The 27,367-nt window shown below is 40.2% G+C and overlaps 1 protein-coding gene across 2 annotated transcripts; it reads right to left on the bottom strand.

Moving 5' to 3' along the window:
* Positions 1-312: 312 nt before the first annotated feature.
* ZBTB10 (zinc finger and BTB domain containing 10) lies at positions 313-27,367 on the bottom strand. Of its 2 annotated transcripts, none has more exons than XM_057426167.1 (5): positions 26,292-27,367; positions 18,546-19,443; positions 5,799-5,906; positions 4,145-4,320; positions 313-1,571 (listed from the first exon to the last, which is right to left on the bottom strand). In XM_057426167.1, the coding sequence occupies exons 1-5, from the start codon at positions 27,216-27,218 to the stop codon at positions 1,266-1,268; spliced, it is 2,415 nt and encodes an 804-aa protein (XP_057282150.1). In that variant the 5' UTR covers positions 27,219-27,367; the 3' UTR covers positions 313-1,265. The 2 variants fall into 2 exon arrangements, with proteins under 2 accessions (XP_057282150.1, XP_057282149.1); XM_057426166.1 differs by having other exon boundaries at positions 5,733-5,906; positions 26,292-27,364.

Genomic DNA, 27,367 nt, shown 5'->3' with positions numbered 1-27,367 from the left:
GTGGCGACAGAAATGCAAATTTCAATGCCTCCGAGAAAATCTGAAATAAAGAATGTAGGGAAAGGTCACCTGGAAAGGTAGAAACTCAAAGAGCATTATTTTGCTTTGGACTTTCCATTTTTTCTTAACAAAAAAATAATTGCAGCAAATTAAGTGGACAAGTGTAACTGGTTTACATTAAACACTAGCAACAACCCCATTAAGTACAAAAGAATAAAAAAGTCTGTGTTCATTTTCATGACGAACAATGGGCACAATAGCCTAGTGTCCAATTCACATCACAAACTAGCCAAAAACTGGACAAGTAAGAAATTATCAACTGAAAAGTTGTTTAATATGACACTTTCTCCATTTCTTGTATTTTTATTCTACGGGACTGAGGTATACACCAGGGAAGTCAAAAAGTCTGAGAGAAGGGGGCCTTAGAGGAGGAAGAAAACCTCATTACATCAGATACCTTTTAGCATGACTATCTCTTTTGACTAACTGGCAGAAGAGCTACCCATGCTGTGATCAGTTTATTATTTCCATTATTGGTCATTTCTTCTGCAAAACCATTTTGGAACTGACACATCAGTAACAACCTTCTTGAAAACTCAAAACTGTGAAGAAACAGATGCTAAACTAATGCCATTATTAACTTTTCCAGTGCTTATCACCTATACCATCTGCCAACACAGAGCCACAAGTTTCAAAACCCAATTTCAATATGGTGTTGGCATTATCTGTGCTGCATATTTAAATGATTGGCTTTCATCTACCAGCATATGGGAGAGGTAACATTTGTATGGCAAAGACATGCTTGTGGAAACAAGAGCCACTAGCCCAAATTAGATTCTCTGGCTCACTGACAAAGTAGGAGTAGATTTGGGAAATCTGTATTTCCATACCAAGTTGCAATTTTCTTCATTCATGTTAACAGATACATGAATGTGTAACATACGTACAGTTACTACTATGTCTGAATAGGACCCAAGTAGCTATATCCTATAAATAATAAAAAATACATTTTTCTTTTGATAACTGACTGTAGATGTGAGGACTCTGTATAATTCAACCAAATGGTTGTATGCTGTACAGTCCTGTGCAAATATCATAAAAAAATTAATAATCCTTTTTTTGCTATAAGGCTTTGACCCTACATTTTTCACAGCAACATAACTACCATCCAGCCTGTACCATATTTCGCAAGCCTTCAGTCCAAAAAATTCAAATAGTCAATTCATATAGTGTCCATCTGTGGCACCTTGAAGTCATATGCTCTGTCAGTCATCTAAAGGCATACAAGCTTCTGCAGATTCATCCCATCGAGACTGGTCATTCTGTTCTTCTACATCATCACCAAGCTCCTCATCACCTTCTCCCACTTCATTTTCTTCATATTCTTCATCCCTAGGGAAATCTGTGTCCTGTACCTGGTCTGCTCCCTCCTGCCCTCCAGGTTGAGATTTATCTGCACAGTCTACACAAACGCCGTAACGTCGTGATCCATGTCTTATTCCAACACTGGCTGCCAGCATGAAAATCTTCTTACACACCATACATTTATACTTTTTATCCTTTTTATGCACCTACGGAAGAGAGATATTAACAGCTGAAAATATGCCTATCAGGTTGCACTGGTATTCAGGACTAGAAACCAATAATTGCTAATTAAAAAAAAATTCACTTTTTTAACTCTTCCAAAAGATACCCAGCACTGTTCAGAGAAAGAAGTACTGCTAGAGGTCCTTTTTGACTCCATGATCTATTGCCTACAACCAAGCTAACTGCTCACTGTTCAGCAAGAAGCTGAATAACTGCCTGGTTCATAAGCAACTGAATGCTCATTTAATGACTATTCAGTGTACAGAACAAAACTCAAAGCCAGCACTTGTGCTGTGCATAGGGTCATCTCTCATCTAGAAAACTGCCTTTACAATTTTAAGTCCTAGAAACTTCAAGAACAAGCAGGAGTTAAATTGTGTGTGAATTCAAAGAGCTGAAGAAGCCTCCCCTCCCAACATAAGCAGATCCAACGTCACCTTTCCAGGTTCCTCTGGGGAATTTTATGTCCTGTATTTAGAGTGAGGTTGTGTGTAAAATCAGAAGGCTGCTGTTGGCTGACTTGACTAAACTTGAATTTTAATTGAACTCGGGTATATATGTTACTTATACAATTCACAGACGATAGTTATCCTGGAAAAAAAACTGAGTTGAAAACTTCTTTCTTCTATCTGGTGTCCTCATAACAGACTACAACTATTTATTCAACCATCTTACCTGAGGTCACACTGAAACAGTTGCCATTTTAGATAAAACAAATTCCCACCTGGATGAGGGGAAAAAAAAAAACCAAAACAAACCCAAAGCCCAAGGTCAAGATACAAATAGTCACTTTAGTCCCGCTGTGTAATCTTTACAGATGATACAACATGTTTTTTCCCCCCTCAGCCTCTAGGCTTGTTATGATAATGTTTCACATAAAGCAGAATGTTTAATGTGTTTCTTGGAGGGGTGTGAGGAGGAAGGTGTTCCAGCTCCATCAGGGAGAGTACACTTCAGTGAAAGCACAGGGCCGTATAGAACTTACTCTATAGCTACTTTCACCCTGTATGACTCCAACTCCTTTCCTGGAGAGACAAGTCTTCAGTCATAAAGTGCAGGACAGAAACCTGACGTCCCACTCTACACCTCCTAGTAGACTGACTACTATCCACTGTTGCCATTATCTGTGGTGAGCCACAAAGGAAGAAGTAAAGTAGCTGCTGCACCACCAATAAGGTGGTATTTATCTACCCTCCCCATACCATTGCTACCTCCATCACTGCAGTCATCTATGCATGCTACACAACAGAATGCCTTTCGGACATCACAGGTATTCTTGTTCCTTCAGGCATCTAAGCCTTCCTCCTCCTACACCACCTGGTGAAGAAAGGCAGCAGTAACAGGGTGGAAAGATATATAGCTGGTTCTAAAATTTACATAGGAGCTATTAATATATGCCTTTCCTACCTGTACAGCAGTTTAAGCAGTACTTAAAATTACTACAGTGGTCTTAGAAATACCTGCTAGAATTATATCCTGATATGACTCAGATTATTGCTTACTTTTAATAATATTACTGGCTAACAGAACGTCCATTTCATGATAGCAAAAGCTAAAAAATAAAGTTAGGAAGACATGCACAAGAAGTATTTCTGCATCTGCATTAAAATTTGGAAGCTCACCACCACTCCTCCCGCTTGCTGAGAAACAAAAAGCCAGTTATGAGGATATTACGGAAACTTATGGAACACCTTCATGAGAGAGCAAGGTGATCCATTGATTCTCAAAGGACTGAGGAAAGCTACTAAAATGGAGTAGTGCAATTTACCCCATTCCATGTACTGAGTATCTGAAAAATGAGGGCTTTTTTTAAAATCACAGTTTAGAGAAATGTAATTTCCCTCTCATCACCAACATGATCTTGCTTTTATTACTCCCCTAAAATATACCTTGGATTTTCTATGTTAATATCATAATGAAGTCATTTCCTACAAAGTACCTGCACAACACCCAAGGCAGATAATACTGTCTCTGGATCCTCAGATAAACAATGCTCAAGTCAAATCCTGAGTTATGCAACATGCACAGGACAGTGTAAGCTCAACTGCTGATTATGGTAGTGGCAGAATGCAAGTCAGAAGGACATTTACTTTCTGCATTTTTCATTCTTTCCTAAATCTTAGAGCAGACACTATACTATAGCTTTGTCCAGCTGTGAAGTATTTCAGAACTTCACCAAGATATGTTGCAACTGATTAAGTGACCTCACAGAAAACGGTGATGCAGCATTATAAAACAAGATGTGCTATTCTACCGCAGTAACACTAAGCCAAGACTCCCTTTCATTACCCATAGAATACTTGAGATATAATGCATCTCTTTATCACATCTTTATCAGACTTCCAACTGTCTTAATTGATGCTGCATTTTCCATCGAGATAGAATACTAGAGGTGTAGTTAACATAAAGAGATGTTTATCTTCACCCATTTTAGATTAAAACAATTTACATTATGGCAGATCAGAGAACAGTGTTTCTTCCAACTTCCAAAACATTTGTAACAAATGCAAAACCCACTTGTACATGTGCACACATACACACACTTGAAGTTACCTACCAAGGAATGTCTCTTTACATGCTCTCTTCGAGTAAACAGCTTCCCACAGATGTCACAACTGAAAGATCTCACGCCTGTGTGAATGAGCAAGTGTCTCTTTAGTGTTCTTCTGTATTTGGCTACATAATTACAGTGTGGACACTTCAACTTGTTCATGATTAAAGCAGAGGAATCACCTACAAGATAAGCCATCAGGAGAAAAGTTGAAGAAACACACAAAAAAATAAATTCAGTATGTACTGTCTGGTGCACAAAATTAAACAGGTGCCAAAACAATAAAGCACCCACATGACTTTGCATCAGCCAAATCACAGCAACGTCCACATCCAGAAACCACAAATACTGGTAGGTCCTGCATGTATGATCTTGCTAGAAAAATAACTACTTGTAACCAGGGATTTTTTACTACACAACTACAGATCAATTCTTCGAAAAGAAATTTTATGTAAGTTAGCTACAAGTTAACAGTATTCTGTTTTCTGGAAGTCACTTATACCAGAAAACACTGTATTCTGGATTAGAATGCCTATATCCAAGATGCTGCCTCCCAGTTTCAAAACCCATCATAACATGGAGGTTAAGTTTGCTAATATTAAAAAGTTTGCTTTGGTGTATCAGAGCACTCATGCAATCTGCATGACAACATAATGTTACGTGCTTCCATGAAGAAATGTAAGTTTATCAAGGTACACTGCACTCTTACACACATCAACAGGGATATGACAGACAGGCTGACATCAGGGCCGTAAAATACATGGAAATTTAATGGTTTAAGACCAAGAAGACCTCCTAAAACCCAAAGTCTAATCCCTTGCCTGCTACTGAATTTCACCTTCTAACCCAATTTCTTCCTCTATAAAAATCAAAATATTTACAGTAAACCATAAACCACATCCCAGTAACAGCTCAAAGTTACAGAGAAGATGTAGGCATTACTATTATCCAGTCCCAAAGATCCTCTTTTCACTGAAGATTATATAATTTAAGGATCTAGCAATAATTATTTTAGATCTGATGGTGCTTTTTTTTTCAGACGGAAAAATAATTTCCAATAATTGCTTGTTTGAACTATTAATAAAAGCACACAAATGGCAAAAGAGTAGAAGATGCAACTAGGTTTTGCTGAAGAGGGCTTTAGTTATGGCTGTACTGAATTCAGAACCTTTACTGCAATGAAGTATTCTTAATAGCAGGAAGTATGTTCAGAGATCTACCTTTAAAATTATATTTAACTTTGTATCTTCAAAGTGTTGAGTTTCAAAGCCCATTTATCTATAGCTACCTTACTAAGGGGAAGGGAGGAGGGAAGCCATCAGATCATTAAAGACTTCAAATATCTTCCTATTCGGGCACAAAAGCTGATCTAAGTCATGCTCTGTTTTTACTTCTCCATACATCTGAATTCTTCTCCCTCCAAGGAAGTATTCCTATTTACGTTACCCAGAAAGGCAAATGAAGTGGAAGATAATGATGTAAGTACTTGATCTTATAAATCTCTAACCAAATTAATCAAATATTAGCAGCAGTGACAGAAGATAACCCCTATGAGAGGCAAAAAACCAACCTCCTCTCCATCACATATACTTGCCATTTTCCCAAGCTTCTTTTGGCCAAGATTCTGGCAGCAGTCCATACTTGAAGTCATTTGAAGTACCCGGCAACAGTCCATACTTGAAGTCACTTGAAGTACCCGGCAGCAGTCCGTACTTGAAGTCACTTGAAGTACCCGGCATCAGTCCATATTTGAAGTCACTTGAAGTACCTATTACAGACACAGTCTTACTTTAGCTTCCCAGGTTCTAATCAGTCATGATGTTTAGTGAAATACATACACTTTTTAAACGGTGACAAAAAAGTTTCAAAGCTAAAAATAGTAATTATCTTTTTTTGCACACAATCTTCAATACTGAAATGAATAACTGCATTCCTAATTTCAATTAAATGAGACTTTTGAACTACTCTGAACAGCATCATTTTTTCTCCCTGTCCTGCAAAAAATTCAACGCCTTTTTCATGCTACAGGAACTTCAATGGTAAGGATATTTATTCCTTCACTATCATCATGACAGGGCTAAAAAGTTTTCCACTGAATGCTCTTTACCACTACTTTGTGCAGTGACTTCATCTGGTCTACCACAGGCAGTCAGCTGAACAAAAGTAAACGTTTTCAAATGGAGGTGTAATTTTCTTTATTGCCTTAAAATATCTCAGTGGTATATTAAGTGCTTAAAAGTACCTTTATTTGTATGAAGTATCCTACAGCTATGTCAACCCTTTTCTGAATAATCATCTCCATTACTCTGTAACCACATCAAATCAAGAGACCACAATTACTCATAATATACCATCTTAAAAGACTAGTTTGCATATTTACATTTGGTCTTTAGACAAGCTCTTCATGCAGTTTGCATGGTCTTCATAGCTTTTTCCCCACTTTAAAAGAACAAAATAATTCAGAAGTGAACAACGCCTTAAAGAGATCCTTGCTTGTTTAATCCGATACTTTTGTAACAAGGAGGAATTGTATGCGTGAACATGGAATCATTACTACACATCACAGAGAACTATAAATAGTACATAAGAAAGCTACACTAGGCATTTGACAAAATTGTATTTAAGGGGCAAAGACTCTTCCGGCAAGAGTGCAAATCATTCTTCCTCTCTCCCCCAGACAGAAGTTTGTTGGAAAACATGAACTTATAAATCCATTACTTTCCTCACAGGCACACAGTTGTTAAATAAACAGACTGCAGTGGAAACTGGCAGATTTCCTTTCATTTGTCTGCATGGTGCTCAGGTCCTCACACCCGGTTCCCAATGTCACCCATGTGAGAAGCAAATAGATACATTTTACTTTAAAGTCTGAGACTGTACATTTTAATATTCCAAAGACTCTATCCTTTGTCCCTATACTGCTCAAGGATTTTCCTGGGAAAGGAAATTCTCTTAATGTAAACTACATGCAGCTCATGGTAAACTGCATACTGAAACACTCCCTCCCAGCTTAGTTTTACTGGAAAAAAGTACAGATTACAAATCCTTACAGCATTAGACATATACAGTAGTTTCATTTACTGCTCAGGCAGCATTAGATTTGGCAGCAGTGGGTTCATTTGCAATATAAGATGGCAGTTCAAAAGGATACCAATTAACAAATAGGAAGTTTATAATTCCATCCTATCCATTAGACAATGACAAACTATAATCAAAGCTGTATCATGACTTCCAAAATAAGTATTCCACTGGAGCTTTTAAAAAGCAGAGCTTGAGTGGACGAAGGAAGAGAAATCCCACTGTTCTAGCTCACGCACCTAGCTATTTTGGTATAGAAAGGAAGAAGGGCAAAGAGAAGGGAATAAATCTCCCCCTCCTTTAAGAGACACAGTAGTGAGGAAATTTTTTTTTTCTTTTATTATTGACTCTAATAGCTGTTATGTCCAAAAGAGGCAAGAACTCCTTACACTAACTTGGAGCTATGGACTCCAGCAAAGGCATCACAGAGCAGCTCAAGGAATAGAACACAGATACCCTACAGACATGCCAACTACACATTCCTTTGAGGTGAGCAGTCAAACTTCCTTCTGCAACACACAAGAAAGGATTAGTGAGAAAGAGTGATACAGTCTGGGCAAGAGCAAAGATGACTTCAAGGCTAAAAGCCTCCAAATTAAAGCAGGCTTCAGGAATTAGCAGGAAAAAACAAAACCAAGCAAAAATATTCTATAATCTGTTTTAAATATTAGACATTTTCTTTATAGGGTCTTCCCCTCTAATAGAGCTGTTCCATCTTTAGTTGACCAGAAGATGAATGATCAAAATATTTTAATCACACACACCTCTCTTATGGAAGGAATTATCTATACGATAAACAGATGTCATGTATATGCTCTGCATAACAAATATCATGTAGATTTCTTCAAAATAAGCATACATCAAAGACTGACCATAAATAACAGTTGTACCAAGCTAAGCACATTTGTAACACTGTCACTTTGACAGCTCTTCTGGATCCAAGAGAACACAAATTGAATTTCGTTAGGAACATTCATACTCACAGCTGGTACTGAAGTCTGAAGGAAGTTAGGAGCTCAAATCCCTGCACAGGTCTAGATCTTAACGTAAGACTCGGCATAGAGCCAAACAATTAAGAGCTGTAGTGTAGATAATAGCTTCTAAATCTTTCTACCTCCAATTTTAAAAGAAAACCTGCTATAACATGAAAGAACACTGGCACTGATACCACAAAAGATAAGAGGTTGCTACAGACACTTCAGTCTCTGCACAATACAGGACTAAGCAGATAACTAAACCTAATGCTTACTCTTAGAATAATTCGTTGACCTAGAAAACCTGTTTTCTAGATTAAGTGCACATACAATGTGTCCAAAACAACAAGAAAAAGGTAATTTTTTAATGCCTAATGGCTCATCCATATAGGAAAGACATGATTTTCCTATAGACTGGGAACTGGAAGTGCAATACCCAGCCCCTGCTAGGTTTTTCCCAAGTAGACACAGAACCTACAGTGAGACAAGCTTCTGGCCGTAGCTGAGCCAACTGTAAGATGTTATGGACCCCTCTGGCTTGTAACATCTGCTCCCATTCCTCCTCCCACCCAAGCTACTGCCCCCTGAAATCTACTTGCAAAACTGTTCCTGTCAGATGACTTTGACAGGGGACTGAAAACAACTACATATGCAATTGTACTGGTAGACTGAGGGTGGGGGGCAAAGGGGGAAATACAGACAGCAATGGGAAAGAGCTTAAAAAAAAAAAAATAAAAATCAACCAAACCAAACCAAACCCAAAAAATAACAGAGTACTTAGGAGCACTGATGTTCTGTATCTCCAGACCAGGTCAACTGAATACAATTTTTCTCTGATCAAAGAATAACTTTTTACAGTTTTTACAGTAGCCTGATCTTAAAAAGAAAAAAAAAAAACAACAAACTAAGCACCTTCCCCCACCCCCAACCAACCAAACAAAAGCCCCATAACAAACCAACCCAAATTAATAAAACCAAACCAGGATACAAATAAGCTGATTAACTATCAGCACTAAAATTCTCAAGATGTCCATTTGAGAAGAGATAAAGACAGTCTGACATACAATGAAGTGGTTGTGTAGGCTTTTACATAACTAACAAAACTTTTATGGAAAGATTTTATGTTCTACCGTGCTTGTTCTCAGGAAAAAGGACAACCAGAAGTGGGACACATGGATTTTCAGTTTCGAAGGCAAGAAGGAGGGGAGTACCACCAGAAAGAACTCATCTAAGCAGAAACATCTTCAGCTTGACAGGTTTTCTCGTCTTTCTGTAACCAGAAATAAATATACAGCTATTTGGGGACGGAGACATTACTGAATAGGGAATGATCCAGGAGATTGACGAGAAGACCAATGACAGAAGCCATTGAACAGGTCATTACAGAAAGGGACATGGAGGTAGGGTGCACCGAGAGAAGATACAAAAATTCACACTGGTTACAGTTGCCTGAAGAACTTAACCTTTGCTTTCTTTATACACCTTAACACTAAAACCAGCAACAACAGAAAATGAGAGGATACTACTATTTCCCACCAGGTTTTATGGCACTGACTGCTCATCCACATCAATTAAAAACAGACAGAAAACAGACAGGACAAGCAATTAGGCCATAGCTTCCAAGGATTGTGAAGAGAGAAGTGGTAATCTACTGATGCAATCTGGATTGCTATTAGAGAGCTGGATTTGTTGCTTGTGTTAAGTAACATGACATAAAAAACAGCACTGCACAGACAGACATACTGGGGAGGTGGGGGAAAGAAAATACATTGTATTCTGTTTGTTTCCAGAGTACTACTCACAGCTTTAACCTTGCTTCTGAAAAGGGGTCAAAGCATATTACTTCTCAACTGCCTCTTGCAACAGAAGGCTCAGACAAATTTAAGACATTCTGCCAAAGCAATCTTACGTACTGATCCAAACTGCTCTTTATTTTCACTATTTCTCATTCATGAAAACAAACAAAATAGTTTTATTGCCTTGACTATGGAGGCAGATCTATCACTATGGAACCCTGACACCATCAAACTGATGCCAAATATACCACCCACTTAGTTATCATTTATTCCCTGAAAAACTCCTTCCTGAGAAAGGAGTGCCATTCACATTAGAAAACTATTTTGTTGCTCTCTTCCCCACAAAGGCTAAATCAGTGAAACACATGATAGTAAGAGTTTTCCTCATCCAGGCCATTTATTTGTGGGGGAGTTACTGTTCTCCAGGGACTATCACAGACTCAAACAAAAACTTAAGTCCGAAGGGACCTCTGAAGGTCACCGAGTTTCAACCTCCTGCTCACAACAGGGCTAACTTCAAAGCTGGACTGTATGTTGCTTTGGACCTTGCCAAGCTCTAAAAATCTACAAGGACGGGAGATTCCATAAACCCTCTAAACTATCTGCTCCAACCCAACTGTTCTCATGGCCAACAGTTTTCTTAATATACAACTGAAATTTCCTTAGCTTCAACTTCTGATAATTGACTCTTGCCCTTTCCCTGTGCACTCCTGAAAGGCAGCTAGGTTCATTTTCTCTTTAATCACCTTACAGTGATTCTCCATACTAAACAAATCTAGTTCCTCATGTTCTCCACCCCCCTAACCATATTAGTGCCTCTTCACTGGAATCCCTCCAGCTTGCCAGCATGCTCTGGGTTGCCCTAACCTGGGCATAGAATTTCTAATGTGGTTTTGCCAGTCCCGAGTAGAGGAGTACTCCCTCAGCCTGTGGGCTATGTTCTTGCTAATACCACCACCATGAGGCTGGCCTTCATTGCTCCTAGGATGCAGTACTGACTCACGTTCAGCTTGCTGTCCACAAATACCTGTCATTCTTTTTGACAGTTATTACATAGCATTCAGCTTGTACTGATGCACTAGGCTGTTACTTCCAGATGCAGGACTGCACATTCATCTTTGCACAGCATCTTTGGGGCTCCTGTTCACCAATTCCTGCAGATTGTTGAGGTCCATCTGAACAGCCACCCAGCCCTGCCTTCCAGCACAGCAATGTTTCCCACCAGTTTGATGTCATCTGCAAACCTTGCAGACAGCATCTTCTGTACTACTATCCCCATCACTGATGATGATATTAAACAATATGAGACTCTGCTAGTTATTTTCAGGAAAAGAGCCCTCCTTGACTTCACTGTCAAGAAAATAAATTCATCAATAAACTTCAGGACTAAGTTGTGAGCTCAGGGGCTAGATCACAAACACTGCCAACAAGTCAATTTAAGGATGTACCTCAAGTTAAGTGTTAATATAAGTAGGACTTTCAAGGAGATAACACCTGAAAGGCTGCAGGAAACTCCTAGAAACTGACTGGCATTTAGAATTAAGATTCTTCAATACAGTAAAAGCCACCAACCACTCTAGATACTCTGATAACCAAATTAAATGTTTTGGCATCATGTTCTGTTCCTGTTTCCTTGCTAATTCTTTGGAAGAGTGACTGCAGAACAAATCCAAGGAAATAAGTTTGATTTGTCCTCAAAGCTGTCAGCTTCTTCCTAATTAGGGGGGTAAAAAAGCATCAATTAAGAAAATAGGAAAATTAAGTTTATTTTCATCTTAGCCCTAATATAAGGGGTTTCTACACAGTAAAGCCATTACTTCCTTTGTGCATCAGCATTAGATAACTGCTACTGCTACCATTCTATAAGCTACCTGTTGTAGCTTACAAACACATTTTCTTGAAGAATTAAATGTCAGCTTGAATGACAAGAAATGGAAGAGCGTCACAACTGAAGATCACTGATGTCACTGTAGTTGACACAAGTACACCGAGAACAGATACAGGTTTTCATTTGTACTTATATAAGCAGATAAGCACAGATACCATTGCTGTATAGAGACTGCTTCAATCCAAACAACTTTTTATGCTAAAACAGTGAAAGGAAATGTTAAGGAGATCTTCATCTTGGTGTCTCTAATCACAGACAGTCTTAGAAGCAGTATCATAACTGACCAAACCCCTTGTGTTGAACTGGTATCTCAGCAGCATTTATTCCAGACTTGTTTTGCCAAAGCCTAACTGTGTCCAGGCATACCAAGGAATTTTGTCTTTACACCGGGCTTTTAAGCCAGGTACAAGACAGTGGCACAAGTCTGTAAAAAGACCAAAATATAGGGAAAAAAAACCCAAACCTGCCAAACACAAATGAACCAAAAAAAAAATTAAAAAAAAACAAACAAAAACACCCCAACCAAACTAACTAAAACCAATCACAAATACTTCCTCAAGAACTCTGCATAATAAAATCTGGGAGTACCTGGGAAAATAAGTTATTCAGTCTGGTACCATGCTCTCCTCACAAAGTAACATGCAACATTACATCCTGAAGAAAGGGGATCAACTCAAGTCATAAGTAAGCAAACGTGTATGAGATTGACTTTATTTATGTAGCTCATACTTTGCATGTACATGACTTGACCACAAAAGACAGCTGCTGCTTAGCAATAGGCTGGGTTTTTTTCCAGCTTTAAAGATCACATCCCCTCAATACCACCCTATCCTCACCCCACCCCACCCCCCCCAGCAGTGGTACTACCGGAAGTGACTAAAGTTCAGCAATTGTGGCTACGTTTTTACACTAAAAATGGCAACTCTGATCTTGCTACATCCCCTCTCCACTGTTCAGTATAACAGAATAAAGCTTGCAACTTAAAAAGCTGCAGCAATGAAGACTAGTATGGTTCAGGTGAAATTGACTGCTAAAGCTGTACTACCAGAACACATGTACCACAAGCACTACAGTGAGCTTTAGGGTAAATACACAAGTGTAAGCTTGCTATGCTATAGTATTCCAACATTTCACATAAACTTTCTACTTTGAGTACATTTCTGGTTGGATACATTTACTGATACCTGTCAGAAACTGGCACAAGTAAGAAATGCTGCCTACCTCTCTCCTCCACCCAAAAAATAACTACAAGATATGCACACAGTAATTCCAGAATGTGCACAGAGAATAAATGGTTGGGCAGTGAGCAAAACAACTCATCAGGGAGAGATCCTGAAAAAGAGAAGCTGAAGAGAAGTCTTCTAGCCAAGTTACTTGCCACTTAAAACCTGTTCTACTCAGCTACCAACACTGAGGATGACCTACTCCTTCTCTCAAATTTAGAGCAGGCAAAAAACCAACCAACCCAAAACTTCAAAACACGCTAAGCCTTACAAGCCCAGAGTAACTGAACTGATGAATTTATACTTTTATTATGTTCACGACAACATGACTCTAGCTTAGGACTGCTCTCTGAAGAGTTATGGTAGCGTAACTGAATTGGTTTCCAACGCAGAAAACCTAAAGGATACCTACCATTGGTTTTCTGTACTGTATCAGTGAAGCATAAAGCGTATTTTAAAAATACACTTTAGTGGACATTTAGCTTCATAAATATCATATGGGAATGGACAGATATGTGAAGACAAGCATGTAGTAGGAGATAAAGAGGCTGTGGATAAATACACTATTTTCTAGGGTAATTACTATCTGGAAAAAAGCTTTTAAAGGAAGTTGCATTTTAATTTTCATGATAGTTTTTTAAGCAAAGCTCCACACTACTCTGAAAATCAGCTACAATCCAAAAGGACTTGAAACATCCCACTGCTCAACATACAATAAAATTAATTAAAATTAATTAGATTTGACTTACTGGGCTACATCTCTAAGATGCAGAAGGGAAGCTAGCTGAAGAAATAGTACAGCTAACTTCTGTGACTGGAGTTATGCCCTCAAATTAACCAAGAAGACACAAAGGCTTTTCTTTTTTTTTCTTTAATGGAGTTGCTGTCATCATCATCATCTGATAAACGAGTTAGCAGAAAAATCAAATCAGCACTTCAGATTGACAAAGAGAACGTATTCCCTGCACTTCATGAGCACAGAGACAAGAAGGGGTTTGTCAGGTAGGAAAGGCATGTGGACACCACATAACCTTCCCCAACCCATCCACCTTGCCCATATGTGTTATGCTGCCCCCTCATGTAGTTCTGGTCACAGTTTTGGTCATGACATTATTTGTAAGCAGGTTTACCTGATGTTTGTATCCTTCTGAAAAGTAGTTGCTTCTATAACAAGTCGAATTAAAATCTTTAAGAACGCTCACAAACTCATTCAGAAATCTTGTTGTTCCACAAAAGGGCTGTTTTCATCCTGCCCTTGGTATCCTTTCCCTAACCACCAGCACCCCCCCCACACTCTCCACCCATCTCCCCCAGTATGATACAGCATTATCTAGCCTAAAAATCATGGTAAAAATTAATCTAGTGGTAGCTTTGTAAAGATGTTGGGATATTACATACAAGTCTCCTTTGTCAGCTCCAAAAAGCATAAGCATACACTTCTCAACTGTGTTCTGAAGCCTGGGGATAAGACACTTGCACTCAAAAAAAAACCAGACCCAAATGAAAAACAAATTCAAGAAGTGACAGACATTTATAAAAAGCCAACTTTGAATGGACATTAAGAATGTAATGAATTAGAATCACTGAGGTTTTGTGAACTGGAAGCCAAGAGATGCCAATTGTTATTTTCACCATGGTAAATGGTCAATTGCAGGATGTACCACAGCTCTAAACAATAAAGACATTTTTAGCAGCTTATCAACTGCTAGGGATGGGGAAAATAGCAAGATAGCTATAACTTTCAGCATAAAGAAACATGGCTATTGTAATCAGTACAGCTAAAACTGAAGAAAGGCTTGAAAGCTCCAGCAAGAGTAGGTAACTGAAGACACTACATGTAATTTAAAATCCATCTCAACTTCATGGAGTTTTCTCAAACTCACCAAAGTGCTACTTTTACAGAGCAGGTGTTAAATATAAACTCACTGGGCAGCACAAGGTAAGGGGAAGGAGCAGGTGGCATTTCCTTATGGATACCTGGAGGAAAATACACATTTGCCAAGAAGCAGTAAAATACGTTTGTTTTACTGGGACAAGAGCAGTAGCAGATAGTTCAGAACACTGTTATTGTTGATTATCTAATACTTACCTAGCAGTACCCAACTGGAAAGTCCATTTACTACAGAATACACGGTAGGGACTTCTGGGGTAAAATTTCACAGTGAGAAGAGTGTTCTTAGATAGACCATAGGTATGGTAGTAGGGAAGTCTTTCTCACAAAACCACCAAACAACCCAAAACTGCAATCAAGGACACAGCAACTCACTTTGCATGTAGCAGGACACATAACCACAGCTGGTGTTGGTTTCCCCCATCAGTCCATGACAAAGCATAACAGAATCAGCTCATTCTTTCCCTTTTAGCTACCAAAAAGTGCACTCCTTAACTTTCATCATAAGAATTTGCTATGCTTTTTTTTTTTCTTCTCACACCATTGTCTTTTATTTCTTCCAGAAGAGATTTTCTTACGCATTTTTAACTCCCAGTTTCTATTATTTCTGGTAGCTTTTCATCTCCACCAGAAATTTAATCCACAACTAAAAAGTTACCATATAACCTGCAGGTTACTCTACAGCTCATTCTTGTCATTCTTCCAGTTCTTTACTCCTCCCTCTTCCACCTTTTCTTGGGCATAGAGGAAGCAATTGAAAGCAGAGCGTTTAACGGTAGAATCTATCCACAGAGCAAAGAAAAATTTGCCAGAACATAGGAGAAAGAAAACTGAATGCTAAAGCACAAACTATGGGTGAAAGTCAAGCTATACCAAGACCTGCTTCCAATATCTCTTCTTGTCTTAAAGAATGTGCATGTACACAAGAACTTCATAAAAGTAAAGGTCTTACAGAAATGCTACATATGGCTTCCAAAAATAGCTCTAACACTAACAGGACATATAATTTTTAACTTGGGACCAATTATGTTGCGCTCTAAGAGTACCAAAGAGATCATGAGTTGACACAATAAAATGAACTTCCCTTGTAATCATGGAACTTTCAGTGGTTTTGGACAAACAGCACAGCACAAATTCAGTGTGTTCCTGGCCTCTAATACAGCTCTTTCCATTAAGATGTTGCATGGATGTATTTTGTAATTTAATTTCTTTAGCACAGTGACTTAATGGAAACCTTGGCGCTTCTGTCCAAAAGAACTGAACAAGGACTAAACTTGTTTAACTGCATTCTCCATTATTTCTTCAAGGAAGCTCCACAGCACATATTCGAATTATGCAGTATGCAAACATGTATTTATTTCTGTTGCTGACATCATTTAGTAGATATAATCTCTGTGGTGTTTCCAACAGAGAAAGAGGCTGAATATCTACCCCACAAGTACACATGCTAAACTGTGTCAGAAACTGATGTTTGTGTAGTTAATATACAGGTCCTCAGTTCCTACTCCAGTCCTTCTGCTGCCCTTTTTCATGTCACAGCAACTAAGTTTGTATTAGCAAGTAGTACAGAGCAGCATGGGCAGATGTCTTTTGCGTGGGTGCTGTGGACTCAACATCTAAAGGTGCTTTAGTTAAGGCTAGATCTAACCTGGCAGTGGACCTGTGTGCAGTCAGCACACAACAAGCATGTTTCTGAAAGGCAGCTCCCATTTTCACTTCGGCCAGAAGAAACCTTAGAAAAAGCTTAGATGGTATGAGAAAAATCAGGAAACTCGCTCTAGAAGTGCACTCTCTCCAGCTGAACTGCAAAGCTAAAGTAGATCTACCCACTGCATTCAGAGATGAAGACCAGAGATAAGCAAACCCCTGAAGCAATTACAGAATGAATGGTAGCTCCTCAGCACAGCTGCTTCTCCAGAGCTGCTCCCTGGTGTGCCACACTGCTTGCCAGCTATACAGATGCATCTTGTACTGGCTTTCCCTGCTCACATGCTAGATGTATACATCCATAGCTCCACTCTTCATTAATCTATGCTGTCACAAGTCACTGGTGCTCATGCACATACACAGTAGGGTACAGCACAGAGTGGAACAATCGCATGCCCTCTGCTGAGCTGCTCTTTGGCTATTGCGGGCTTGCACCTGGGTACTGCTAGCCACGTGGATGGGCATTTGCACCACCATGGGCAGAGGCACTGCAAGGCCCCAGGAGAAACGGCCTGCCCCTGCCATTACTGAAAGCATTTATTTCAGCCTTGTTTTTGAACAATTCTGGGGGTACAGGAGGAAACAATGGTCACCCTTCCTTCCACCAAAATAGAGGTTCCTGAACCCTCCCAGAACTCAGGCTGCTTTCAAATCTGTTTTGTCACTGAAACACAAAAACATCCAGAAATACTCGTACCCACAGGTGAGAGTGCTTTTTTGCTTTTTTTTTTATTTCCTCTCTCAATTCTACCCCTTGAGCCTGAGAAGCAGAGGATATCTACAGTGCCTTGATGTCTGAAGGGGGCATATGTTTTAAAAAGCTTTTCCAACAGAAAGAACTTGGTTCCAACCAAAGAACTTGGTTCCACCTATGTCTCAAACCTACCTTTGACTCCTGAACTGCAGTACATTTTCAAAACTGATAATTCATCTAAAAGCAATACAGGTAAATGGCAGCACTTCAAACAGATACTTCAACTATTCATACAGTATAATAATAATTAAAAAAATTTAAAATCTGAACTTAATTATATTGCCCCAAATCCCAATTATACTGTGAACAGTCTTGCTTATAAATCTTTGTGTAACTGTATCTGTGTAGAAAACATATTTAATCTTATTCTAGCATTTAGATTAACCACAGATCTTTAAGGGAAAAAATATCCTGTGAATTTACTCTCTGGATTTGACTAAACAATAGTTCAATAAGAATATATTCCCTCTACTATATGTCATTGTGGCATCTCTTTCCAATCAGTTTCACATGTTTGCTTTAAGAGTTTCTATTACACTAACCAGGATTGCTCTATTTTGTAGCTTCCCACATACCCTACCATAAACAGCAATAAAAACTTGACTTCTATTTGTGTGTAACACTCAGATGAGGAAAACCACCAGAAGGATCACAGAACCACAAAATACCAGGTCAGAATGGACCTCAAGGATCATCTGGTCCAACCTGTACACACTTCTAGCAGTGTAACATTTTTTAAAAGCTATAAAAGTTACACAATCCTGTCCAATGTAGCTATTTTCCAGCACAAATTGATGGAGGTAGAAGCCCCTTTTGCTAGTGCAGGAAAGGAATTTATAACAGCCCTTTCTCCCTGTGCAACCAGTTAACATCATCAGCCACCAGTTCTCACTCCTCAATTTTGTGCCTACTAGTGGCTACAGATTAAATGTAAATGTAAGAACTTGCACAGAATCAGGTTTAAAGCAGATTACTACTTTAGTAACTTGGCTGGTGTGCTACCTTTACTGAAAGATCCTATCCAACACACCCTTATAAAGGTTACATTGCCATATACTTTATTCAACCAACACAACTGACATTAAGCAAAATTTACCTGCTTCTTCTTTAATAAATGACAAATCTTCTTCTGGATATGGGACTGACGGTTGCAACACTGAGCAATCTTCTGAGTTCTCTTCAGTATTAGGTGGTATATTATAAATAAATCTCTTTGCAGTTTGGTTTTTCCTTCTTGCTTTTCCAGGCTCTTGAACCGATTGTCCCTGTGCACCCATGTCATTCCATACAAAAACTTTTCCTTCACCTTGTGATTCATTCTCAGCCATTTCAGGTGAGCTGTCCTGGACCCAACTGCAGTCATTCATTTGGTAACTTTCCATTTGGCCCTCATCAATCGAGTAACCATCGTTCTCAGTTTTTATGCTACTTGCCAGGTTGGTAAGGTTTCGTGTTGCCCAGAAGCTGGCAACTTTCTGATCCCTTGGAGACAAACCATCCCTACTAACAGATCTTCTGTTGTAATCCACTACAACGGTCTCCGGAGCTTCCGATTTTATGCTTATGTTTAAGGCATCTTTAATGAAGTTGCGGCAGGACTGGACGACCTCCGTCATCTGAAGGTAGCTGGCCACTGACATCACTTCAATGGCGTTTTGGCTCGTAAGCACGAGGTTACCAGAATATAAGAAGTCCAAGATGACAGAAAAACCTTGAACAGCAACAACGTCTAAATAGGTAACAGTGGTTTGGTTACGGCTTTCTTTGTTTGTAAAGCAATACAGAGTCTTAAAGAAGCGGCTGCCTGCAACCAGGATGTTCTTGTGAGCTCTGAAGACCCTCCCACTCACAACAATATTAACATCACAAAGAATGCCTTTCTTCCTCTGCTCGTTGAGCTCTTGCAGGAGCTGATAGCAGTAAGAGTTCTCATTTGGCCTGCTGTTAAAATCACAGTATCCTTCATTATTCAGTTCTGTCGGTAACTCTGACTCCTGCAATTAAAAAAACCACAACCATAATTACCTCTTAATGAACGCTCTCCTTAGTCCTCCAACACTATAATACGGATATGAAACTAAACTCACAATAATTTTACTTAAACGATATTTTTTTATTTATGCTCTTGGTCACAAAGGCAGGCAGGGACATATAATTAAAAAAAATACACTTCTGAAAACTAAGTATCACGATCTCATTCTGCACCCTCTGCCCCCAAATCTGACACAAAACCGGAACCAGCAGAATTCCTTGAGGGCAAAGGAAATGACATTTTAGACAAAAGTAAGAAGATTTAGTTGAGTGTAAAGTACTTGTTTTTCTTAACCCACATACATATATTAAAGATCCAGGAGTCTCTAAAGTTTTTAAATAGATGGTTCTCACATATCTAACCCCCAGCTCTTCCCTAGAAATCTCCACTTAAATAGGCAAGTAGAACCCTGATAAATGATTCAACATTTTCTCATGATGAAAGATGAATACATAAAGGTTAGGTCTGTATCTCCCAATCTGGCTTGTATGTTTTGTATGTCACTGAAGCAGTTATAATAGCAGATGTATTTCTTATACAGTTCTACACATCAAGTATTTATTCTTTATTTTCTAACTGTGGCATAGTTAGGATTAAACAGCTGTATTACATGACAAGTGACAGAATATTGCAGTGACCAAACAAAACTTAAGCTTCCTTGCATTATTTATCTGTGATTTTCCTGAATCAAGCTCCACTGAAATTTTCTTGTAGCAACACCTTTAACTAGTACATGCTTATTACACAGACAATAGGTACTTATTTGTCTCTCTACAACCTTTTTCAGATGTGATCTCAAATGTGGTTTGAAGATTTTGCTCAAAGCACTATCAGACAAACCAACACCAGGAAATTACTTGTTATGAAAGATTAGTTCAGACAGTGAGAGGCTGGTAAGTAAGAAGAGATCTGAACTGGATTTTAGAGCACTTAGAAAACTTTAAACTGAAGTTTAGACAATGATAACTCAGAGCTGCTACAAAGGAACAGCTAGGAGGAAGCAGAAGACAACACAGACTAGCAGGTTTGACACCATGCTTACATTCACTGACACATGCTGCCATCAAGAGCTGCAATGATGAGTATTTTATTTTATGCTGGATCTCCAAGATTCTCTCTTCTTCCCTAGCAAATAACAACAGAACTGGCTGGCTCAAATACAGTTTCGGATGACAGATGAGCTTTTGCCGACTCCATCATTATTTTTACCTCTCATTTCCTAAAACACAGGAAATCACAGATCTGGGGGCTAGAGGTATCCTTAAAATTCAACTGCCTCAACATTTCAGGTTGAAATCAGCATTAATAACGTAATGCTAATGCTGTCATGAGCCATCATCTATAGTGGAGCTAAAACATACGTTGCAGATAAGCACTACCCTTAATCTGGGACTACGGCAGAAACCAGGTATGTTAAAAAATAAAAAGTCACTTTCCATCACACAGGAATTAGTGCATTAAATTAATACTCACCTCAATATATAATTTCAATGTGGATCCCTGGAATGACAACAGAAGCTGCAACTACATCATCTAAACTGATACTTACATCTATAGGCAGCAAATAATGCCCAGTATAACCACAACAGACACTGTACCATTTCAGCATCTCCTGCAGAGATATTTCAGATTGCTGTCACACTGAACTTGTGTCTAAATCTCTACCCTACTCAGAAAAACACTTCAGTGACATGGTAGAAATAAAAGCAACTAGTTTCTGAAAAAAAAAAATAAAAAAGGCAACAGATCTTTGTCCAACCTTGGCCTAATTTTTTCCTGTGTACTTCCTGACATACCCAAGTACTCCAACAGATCAGAGCTCTGAAACAGAGTGTATCCCAAATGTGTGACAGCTATGTCTATCACTCCAAGTTCTCAACAGATTTCAGATCTGGACTAGCTTCCTGTCACTCCAGCAACAGAGTACTGCGTAGTTTCAAAACATCAATTACACTGACTTTGGATCCGATTAAAATAAAATTACCGTATGCTAAAGTGTTGTCACTCTAGTCAAAGTCAATCATCAGTGACTTGCACCTCATATAATAAATGTTAGGTAGATGCTATTATAGCTGACAATTTGATTCTCTGAGAACATGTTAAACACCACATAAAATTTAAAAATAATCTGCAGCCATTTTCTTTTTACACATGTTGGATTCAAAAATTGAGAGAGGTATGTAACATTTTAACTGAGCATGTGTATGTATCCAGTCAAGCTGACAGAAAGAGAAACAGAGCTTTACAATGGGGGTGTTTTGTTGTTTTCCTAAGAAGGAAACAAGCCATCATGAAAAAAGGAGCTGTGGATCACAGAAGTGCCACAGAAATTCAAGACTGAAGTTTTCATTATGAGAAGACCACAAGACCAAGTGAAAAATAAGAGACATTATTCAACTAATGTCCAATCTATAGGTATGTGTGGTGGTGAAAAGAGATTGACATTACAGCTTTGCAGAAATGGATACAATAAGATTTTTAAAACTAACTGTAATACTGGAAACAACTGTTTGCCCGCTGGTATGGAAGTAGCTAACCCTAATGCCACACCTCAAATGAAATGAAACTGTTACCAAGCCTCTGCACAGCAAGCCTGACAAGTAAAACTGACATTTACCATGAGAAAAACGAAATAAACAATGTCCCTTTGAGAGTTTTAAGCACCTCCCCTCTGCGCAAAGCAAGTACAATACAGTTCAATAAGAGGTAAGGTTCAAAAAACAATTACAGAAAATCAAAAATGTATTTTTAAGCTTCTGTTACTTTTGCTGTGCTCATGGCACATCATAAGAGTACAAACTAATGACATTCGCTTAGACTGTATTTTTCAGAATACAAACTGAATACTAGCATCACTCAATATTCAATTAAGTTAGACTCATCTGAATACACCTAAATTACTTTCATATGTATAATTCACTAATTAAACTTGCCTAAAAGCTAACAGGAGCAGAAAGAGATGACAAATCTCTGCTATTAGAAACTTGCCTTTCCTTCTCTGCCTGTGACATCTGCATATACTCCGTCCCTGGGAGCAAGAACAGTGAGGGGTGAAAGAAGAGAGAAAAAGAGCAGCAAAACCAATCTAACCGTAAGTTCCATCTCAGACAGAATGAAAAGTAGTTATGCCACATTTTTTGCAATCCCTTCCTCACTACCACACCTTACTCTACAGCAGCTCTCTATGCCCCCAAATTAATTCTCATCCTGAAAAATGGATCCTCTAACAAAAGAGTATCGGGAGCACGTGCTGCTACAGAGGAAAATTATCTCAAAATATGGTCCTATCAGCTGCACACATAATGCTCTTCTACCGTTTTGCATGCCTTTGCATTTCTGTGGGCAATGCTAAGGCATGTAAGCGATTTCAAACTATCCCATTAAGTGCTTAAGATCTAAACGAGTAGTTCGAGGAGGTCGAGTAAAAAAACATGTAAAAAACCAAACAAACAGTAAATGACAGTCCTTACTCTGATGGCCCGACTCCTCAACTTCTTTGCTCTGCTAAGAGTAATTCAAGATTTTAACTTAGACTACTACAGCATAACTCCTACATCTGAAGCATGACTTCTATTCATCACAGCTCACAAAACCCAAACAATTACAGTTCACATGATAAAAATAACACATCAAAGGCCTTCCTCCTTTTGGAGAGCTTCTGCTTTAAACCAACATGCCTGCTAGGCTGGAGAAAGCTTTTCTGGCAGTATTTCCAAAGCTCAGTTTCAAATTATGTCCAGAGAGAAAACGTTTTAAGAAGCTTCTTCGAGAGAAGCAACCCACATCAGCCAATAAATCTGCATCTGGGGATCTAAATTCATCACAGAATTAAATTTTTTTTTTACAGTGATTTCCCAGTAAATGTTTATTTAAGATTTTTGCAACACAATAGTCTATTTATTAAAAAAAAAAAAGGTAGTTTCAAGCAGATTGTATCATTTGCTAAGCTTTAAAATGGAGACATTTTAAAAATTAGAATAGAAAAAATAAGTCAAGATTTTTGTCTTAGAAAGAAGCACCAACTGACAGCTCAATACCCTCAAATTACAACAGCTGCAACCACTTGTGATGTATTTTGGCATTCCAAATTAAATGTATCCCAAAAATAAACCAAAATCATCACTCATTTCTTCATGAGTGTAATATCCAACAGACCTATAGAAATTCCCACTGTTTTACTGTCTTAACACCTACAATTTCCTTTTCACACTCAAACAGTGGCATTATGCCATATGTTTATTAGCAGCTGCTAAACATGCCCTGCAGTTGAAGCTTGTCAAGTCAAGAATACATGTGTGTTGTCTCTAAACACAAAGGCTGAAAGATCTCTCCTAAGTTTCATTAAATCTAAATGGCTTTTCTGCCTCATTATGTACATTGGAAATATGGTCAGGGTACAAATTACCTACTTTTGTTCCAAATATCTGGTATCATGGCATTAAGGAAAAAAAATGGGTCTATTGTTTTGGTATTTATTTAAAATATGTATCAAGAAATTCAAGTGCTATTAAAAGTGTGAAAGCATATGGAAATTAAACAGAAAAGCCAAAAGAAACAGAGATTCTTGATCACATTTTTGATTAACCAAGTGTAACCTCAAGACAGAAAACTACACTGACTCTCGAAAAACTGCAATTCTTTCCCTTGAGAGAAATTTTTAACTGAAATATAATTGCACAGGGATGCATCCAGCAGTTTACCCACTTGAAAACACCGATCTCTGTACAGCTACCTCACAGAAGCTTATCTTTAATACAGCACAAAAGAACTACTGATGCATCTCACCTGCCCTACTGCTTCATTTATTACAGTTACTACAAATACTTTTTCTTAAATTCTCAGTGGTATAAAGGCTGAGGCTCATTGTTTATAAAGATACTCATGATAATGAAAGGCTAATCTTCAAATAAATACTTGCATGAACTTTCAAGCTACTGTGGCACACGAGCCAATAGTACTTCATCCCCCTTCCGACCTCCCAGTATTTAGCAGTCTTACAACAGACTAGGCATAGGAACACAACGAAAAAGCTACTAAGTTCAATAGGAAAAACTGTTTGGAATAGATTTCGAATTTTTTTTGTTTATTTGTAGCTTACTGTGAGTGAAACTTCTGAAGTGTGGTATGAACTAGCCACATCCAGTAACAGGTAAGACTACGCTATGATGGGACATATCTTCAAGACTAAAAGTTAGAAACTAGGCAACAAAGTGGTAAGGAATACACTGCAAAAACATTTTTAAAAATCTTATTTTCAAAGATACAAAGAGGCTAAAGAAACTAATTATGAAAGTTTCAAAATCAGAAACAAGTTATCTAAAGCAAGTTTGGCTAAAAAACAAATCCCAGATTGGAGGAAACTGATAAAAAGACCTACTGCCACGAAATGTCTGTAACAATAGCTGCCTTAAGAGATACACTTACTAAAAAGGTAATTACTCATCTTGAACATGAATGTTTCATTTGTAAATCCAAAAATATTTGATAACTGGTATTTATGCTCTGTAAGGTTTTCCTTGCGGTCCTGCAGCAGTTTCACATAAAACTTGCGTATCTTTTTCAACTAGCTCTAAGAAAACGTATGTCCCACTTAACATTTTATCTGCCATCCCGATATCCTAACTAAACATCAGAATAGCAGCTCTTGTCCAAGGTACCCCGAGCTCCTTAAAGCACTCAAGCAATAAGATCCATTTAACTACTGCACTACAATTTGGACTCCAGATACAGCAGTACAACCAAGGTGGTGAGTGTTTTAATTACAACTTAGCTCTAAACAGCGAAAAACGGAGCGATCAAGGGTTAATTACAGCTAACAAATCGAGATCAGCTCAACAGCTCTCGTATTAGCCTAACCTGAAGCACGTCGGTTTGCGGCAGCTGAAAAGTTTAACGCCAGGTAGGCGACCCGAGGGAACTTTCGCGGTGCAGCCTTTCCCTTCCTTAGGAGGAAAGGCTGCAGAACGCTGACGATTCAGCTCAAGTAGGCTATAGGAGCTTTCCATCCACGTATGTTGTGGAGTTAACGCTGCCTTATTCGTAAGAGCAACCAGGAAACGTAGTAATTTTAAGTTTAGCAGGGAACATGAAGAGCTTCACTAGTCCTAAAGCATTTAGGAGAGCTGGCATATTAACATGGCTTTCAGGAAACCACATGTTTATCTCTAACACACACCAAGCAATTGCAGACTTCTTGCTCAGTAACTCAATCTAAAGCAATACAGTCGAGAATAAAAAAAAAAAATAAATAGAAGATTGACTACCCAGAGTTATCCGATCAGTGCGCGGGGACCACACCATTAAGAACAGCAAAGTAATTCTACCTTCACGCTGGCAAGTACCCATTTCACACGCAGTCGGTAGCCGGACAGTACCCCCTCCTCCCCGTTACCGCAGGAGGAAGTTGTAACGAGTGTTAAATCAGTGCTGCGACACTATTTGCACGCAACTTTTTTTCCCACGTTACTGATTTATCTTCACAACATAAACTAATGAAAACAGCACTCGCTCCCTTCGAACGGGTAACGTTAGCCAGGCACAGCCATAAACAATAGTTCGCGTTCAGGGGCCGCAAAACGACAACGCTGACAGCGCTGTGACCGCCCAAACCCCATGGAAGCGTCACCCCAAACCGAGAGCCGCCTCGACCCCCGCGCCGGGGATAGCAGAGCACCGCGCCGAGCCCCTCAGGCAACACCACACGCAGGAAGCCATTTAACTAAGTTAACACAAGTGGGCATAAAAAAACCAGCCACCTAAGCGAAAGGGGAGCCCGGCGTCCCACCCGTGCTTAACCCGCCCCAACTCTACCTGCTCGGGGTTGACGGGCTCGTTGAGGCGATGCTCAGCGGAGAGGTGGTGCCGCAGGAGCAGAGCACGCTTGTAGTTGCGGGTGCCCTTACAGAGCTCGTCGTGTCCCCCAGGCAGGGGCCCCCCGGCTATGATGAGCTCGGGAGGCGCGGCGGCGGCCAAGGCGGCCGTGCACCAGGCGCAGGACATAAGGCCGGTCTCCTGGCAGTAGTAGAGCCATGGGAACTCCTTGAGCCAGGAGCCCTGGAAGGAGATGTGTAGCTTCTGCAGAAGGGACTTGGGCCTGGCCAGCGGGAAGTGCTTGATGCTCTCCCCCTCGCCCGCGCCCACGCTGCTGCCCTCCGCCTCGTCCCCTCCATCGCCGCCCGACCGCCTGCTGCTGCTGCAGCTGCCGCCCTCGGCCCCGCTGCCGTCGCCCAGGCTGCCCCCTTCACCGTCCTCCTCGTCGTCGCTGCTGTCGCTCAGGGAGCCCCCGTCTTGAACCAGCTCCTTCCCCTCCAGCAGGCCCTCCGGCTCCAAGCCCTCCGCGCCCTCCAGCTCCATCTCCTCGTCCGCCCCCCGCCCATTGAAGTGCTTCCGCGGCCAGGCCGAGGCCTCGCAGCCATTGTTAGCGCCAGACGAGGCGGCGAGGAGCCCCCCACCGCCCCGAAAGGCCAGTGTCCGGCGATTTCTCTCGGCGAACGTGGGGCCGGCGGCGGGGGGCAACACGGCGTCCTGAGGCAGCAGCAGCTCCTTCTCGTCGGCGGCGCCCTCCAGCTCCTCGGCCTCCAGCCCCTCCAGCTCCACTTCCTCGTCCGCCCCGCGTCCGTTCAGCGGCTCGGGGTCCTGCCGGTCCCAGGCCTCGGCCGCGCCGCCAGCAGCCGCCGCCGCGGTGACGAGGCCTCCGCCGCGGAACGCCAGCGTCCGCCGGTTCATCTCCGCGAACATGGCGCGCGCGCGCCCCCCGCCCGCCGCCGCCTCGCGCCCCTGCCCCGCCGCTTCCCCGCCCGGCCGAGGGCTCTGCCAGCGGGAACGGGGGAAGGAGGCGCCGGCTGCCGTGCGGGAAGGGCGGGGGTGGCGGCCGCGAGAAAGACAAG

The sequence above is a fragment of the Pezoporus wallicus genome, unplaced genomic scaffold (genome assembly GCF_028554395.1).
Source record: "Pezoporus wallicus isolate ANWC-B61680 ecotype Strahan unplaced genomic scaffold, APGP_CSIRO_Pwel_v1 contig_4131, whole genome shotgun sequence".
NCBI classification, from domain to species: Eukaryota; Metazoa; Chordata; class Aves; order Psittaciformes; family Psittacidae; genus Pezoporus; species Pezoporus wallicus.
This window is presented reverse-complemented; position numbering and strand designations above follow the sequence as displayed.

What these genes read in the sequence shown, in the direction of transcription:
- ZBTB10 (XM_057426166.1), bottom strand. Translation starts at nt 27,218, where the DNA reads ATGTTCGCGGAGATGAACCGGCGGACGCTGGCGTTCCGCGGCGGAGGC. An exon ending in AGCCCGTCAACCCCGAGCAG is followed by an intron (nt 19,444 to 26,291) that starts GTAGAGTTGGGG and finishes TTTTAATTGCAG; the next exon opens with GAGTCAGAGTTACCGACAGA. An exon ending in AAAAGAAGCTTGGGAAAATG is followed by an intron (nt 4,321 to 5,732) that starts GCAAGTATATGT and finishes CTTATCTTGTAG; the next exon opens with GTGATTCCTCTGCTTTAATC.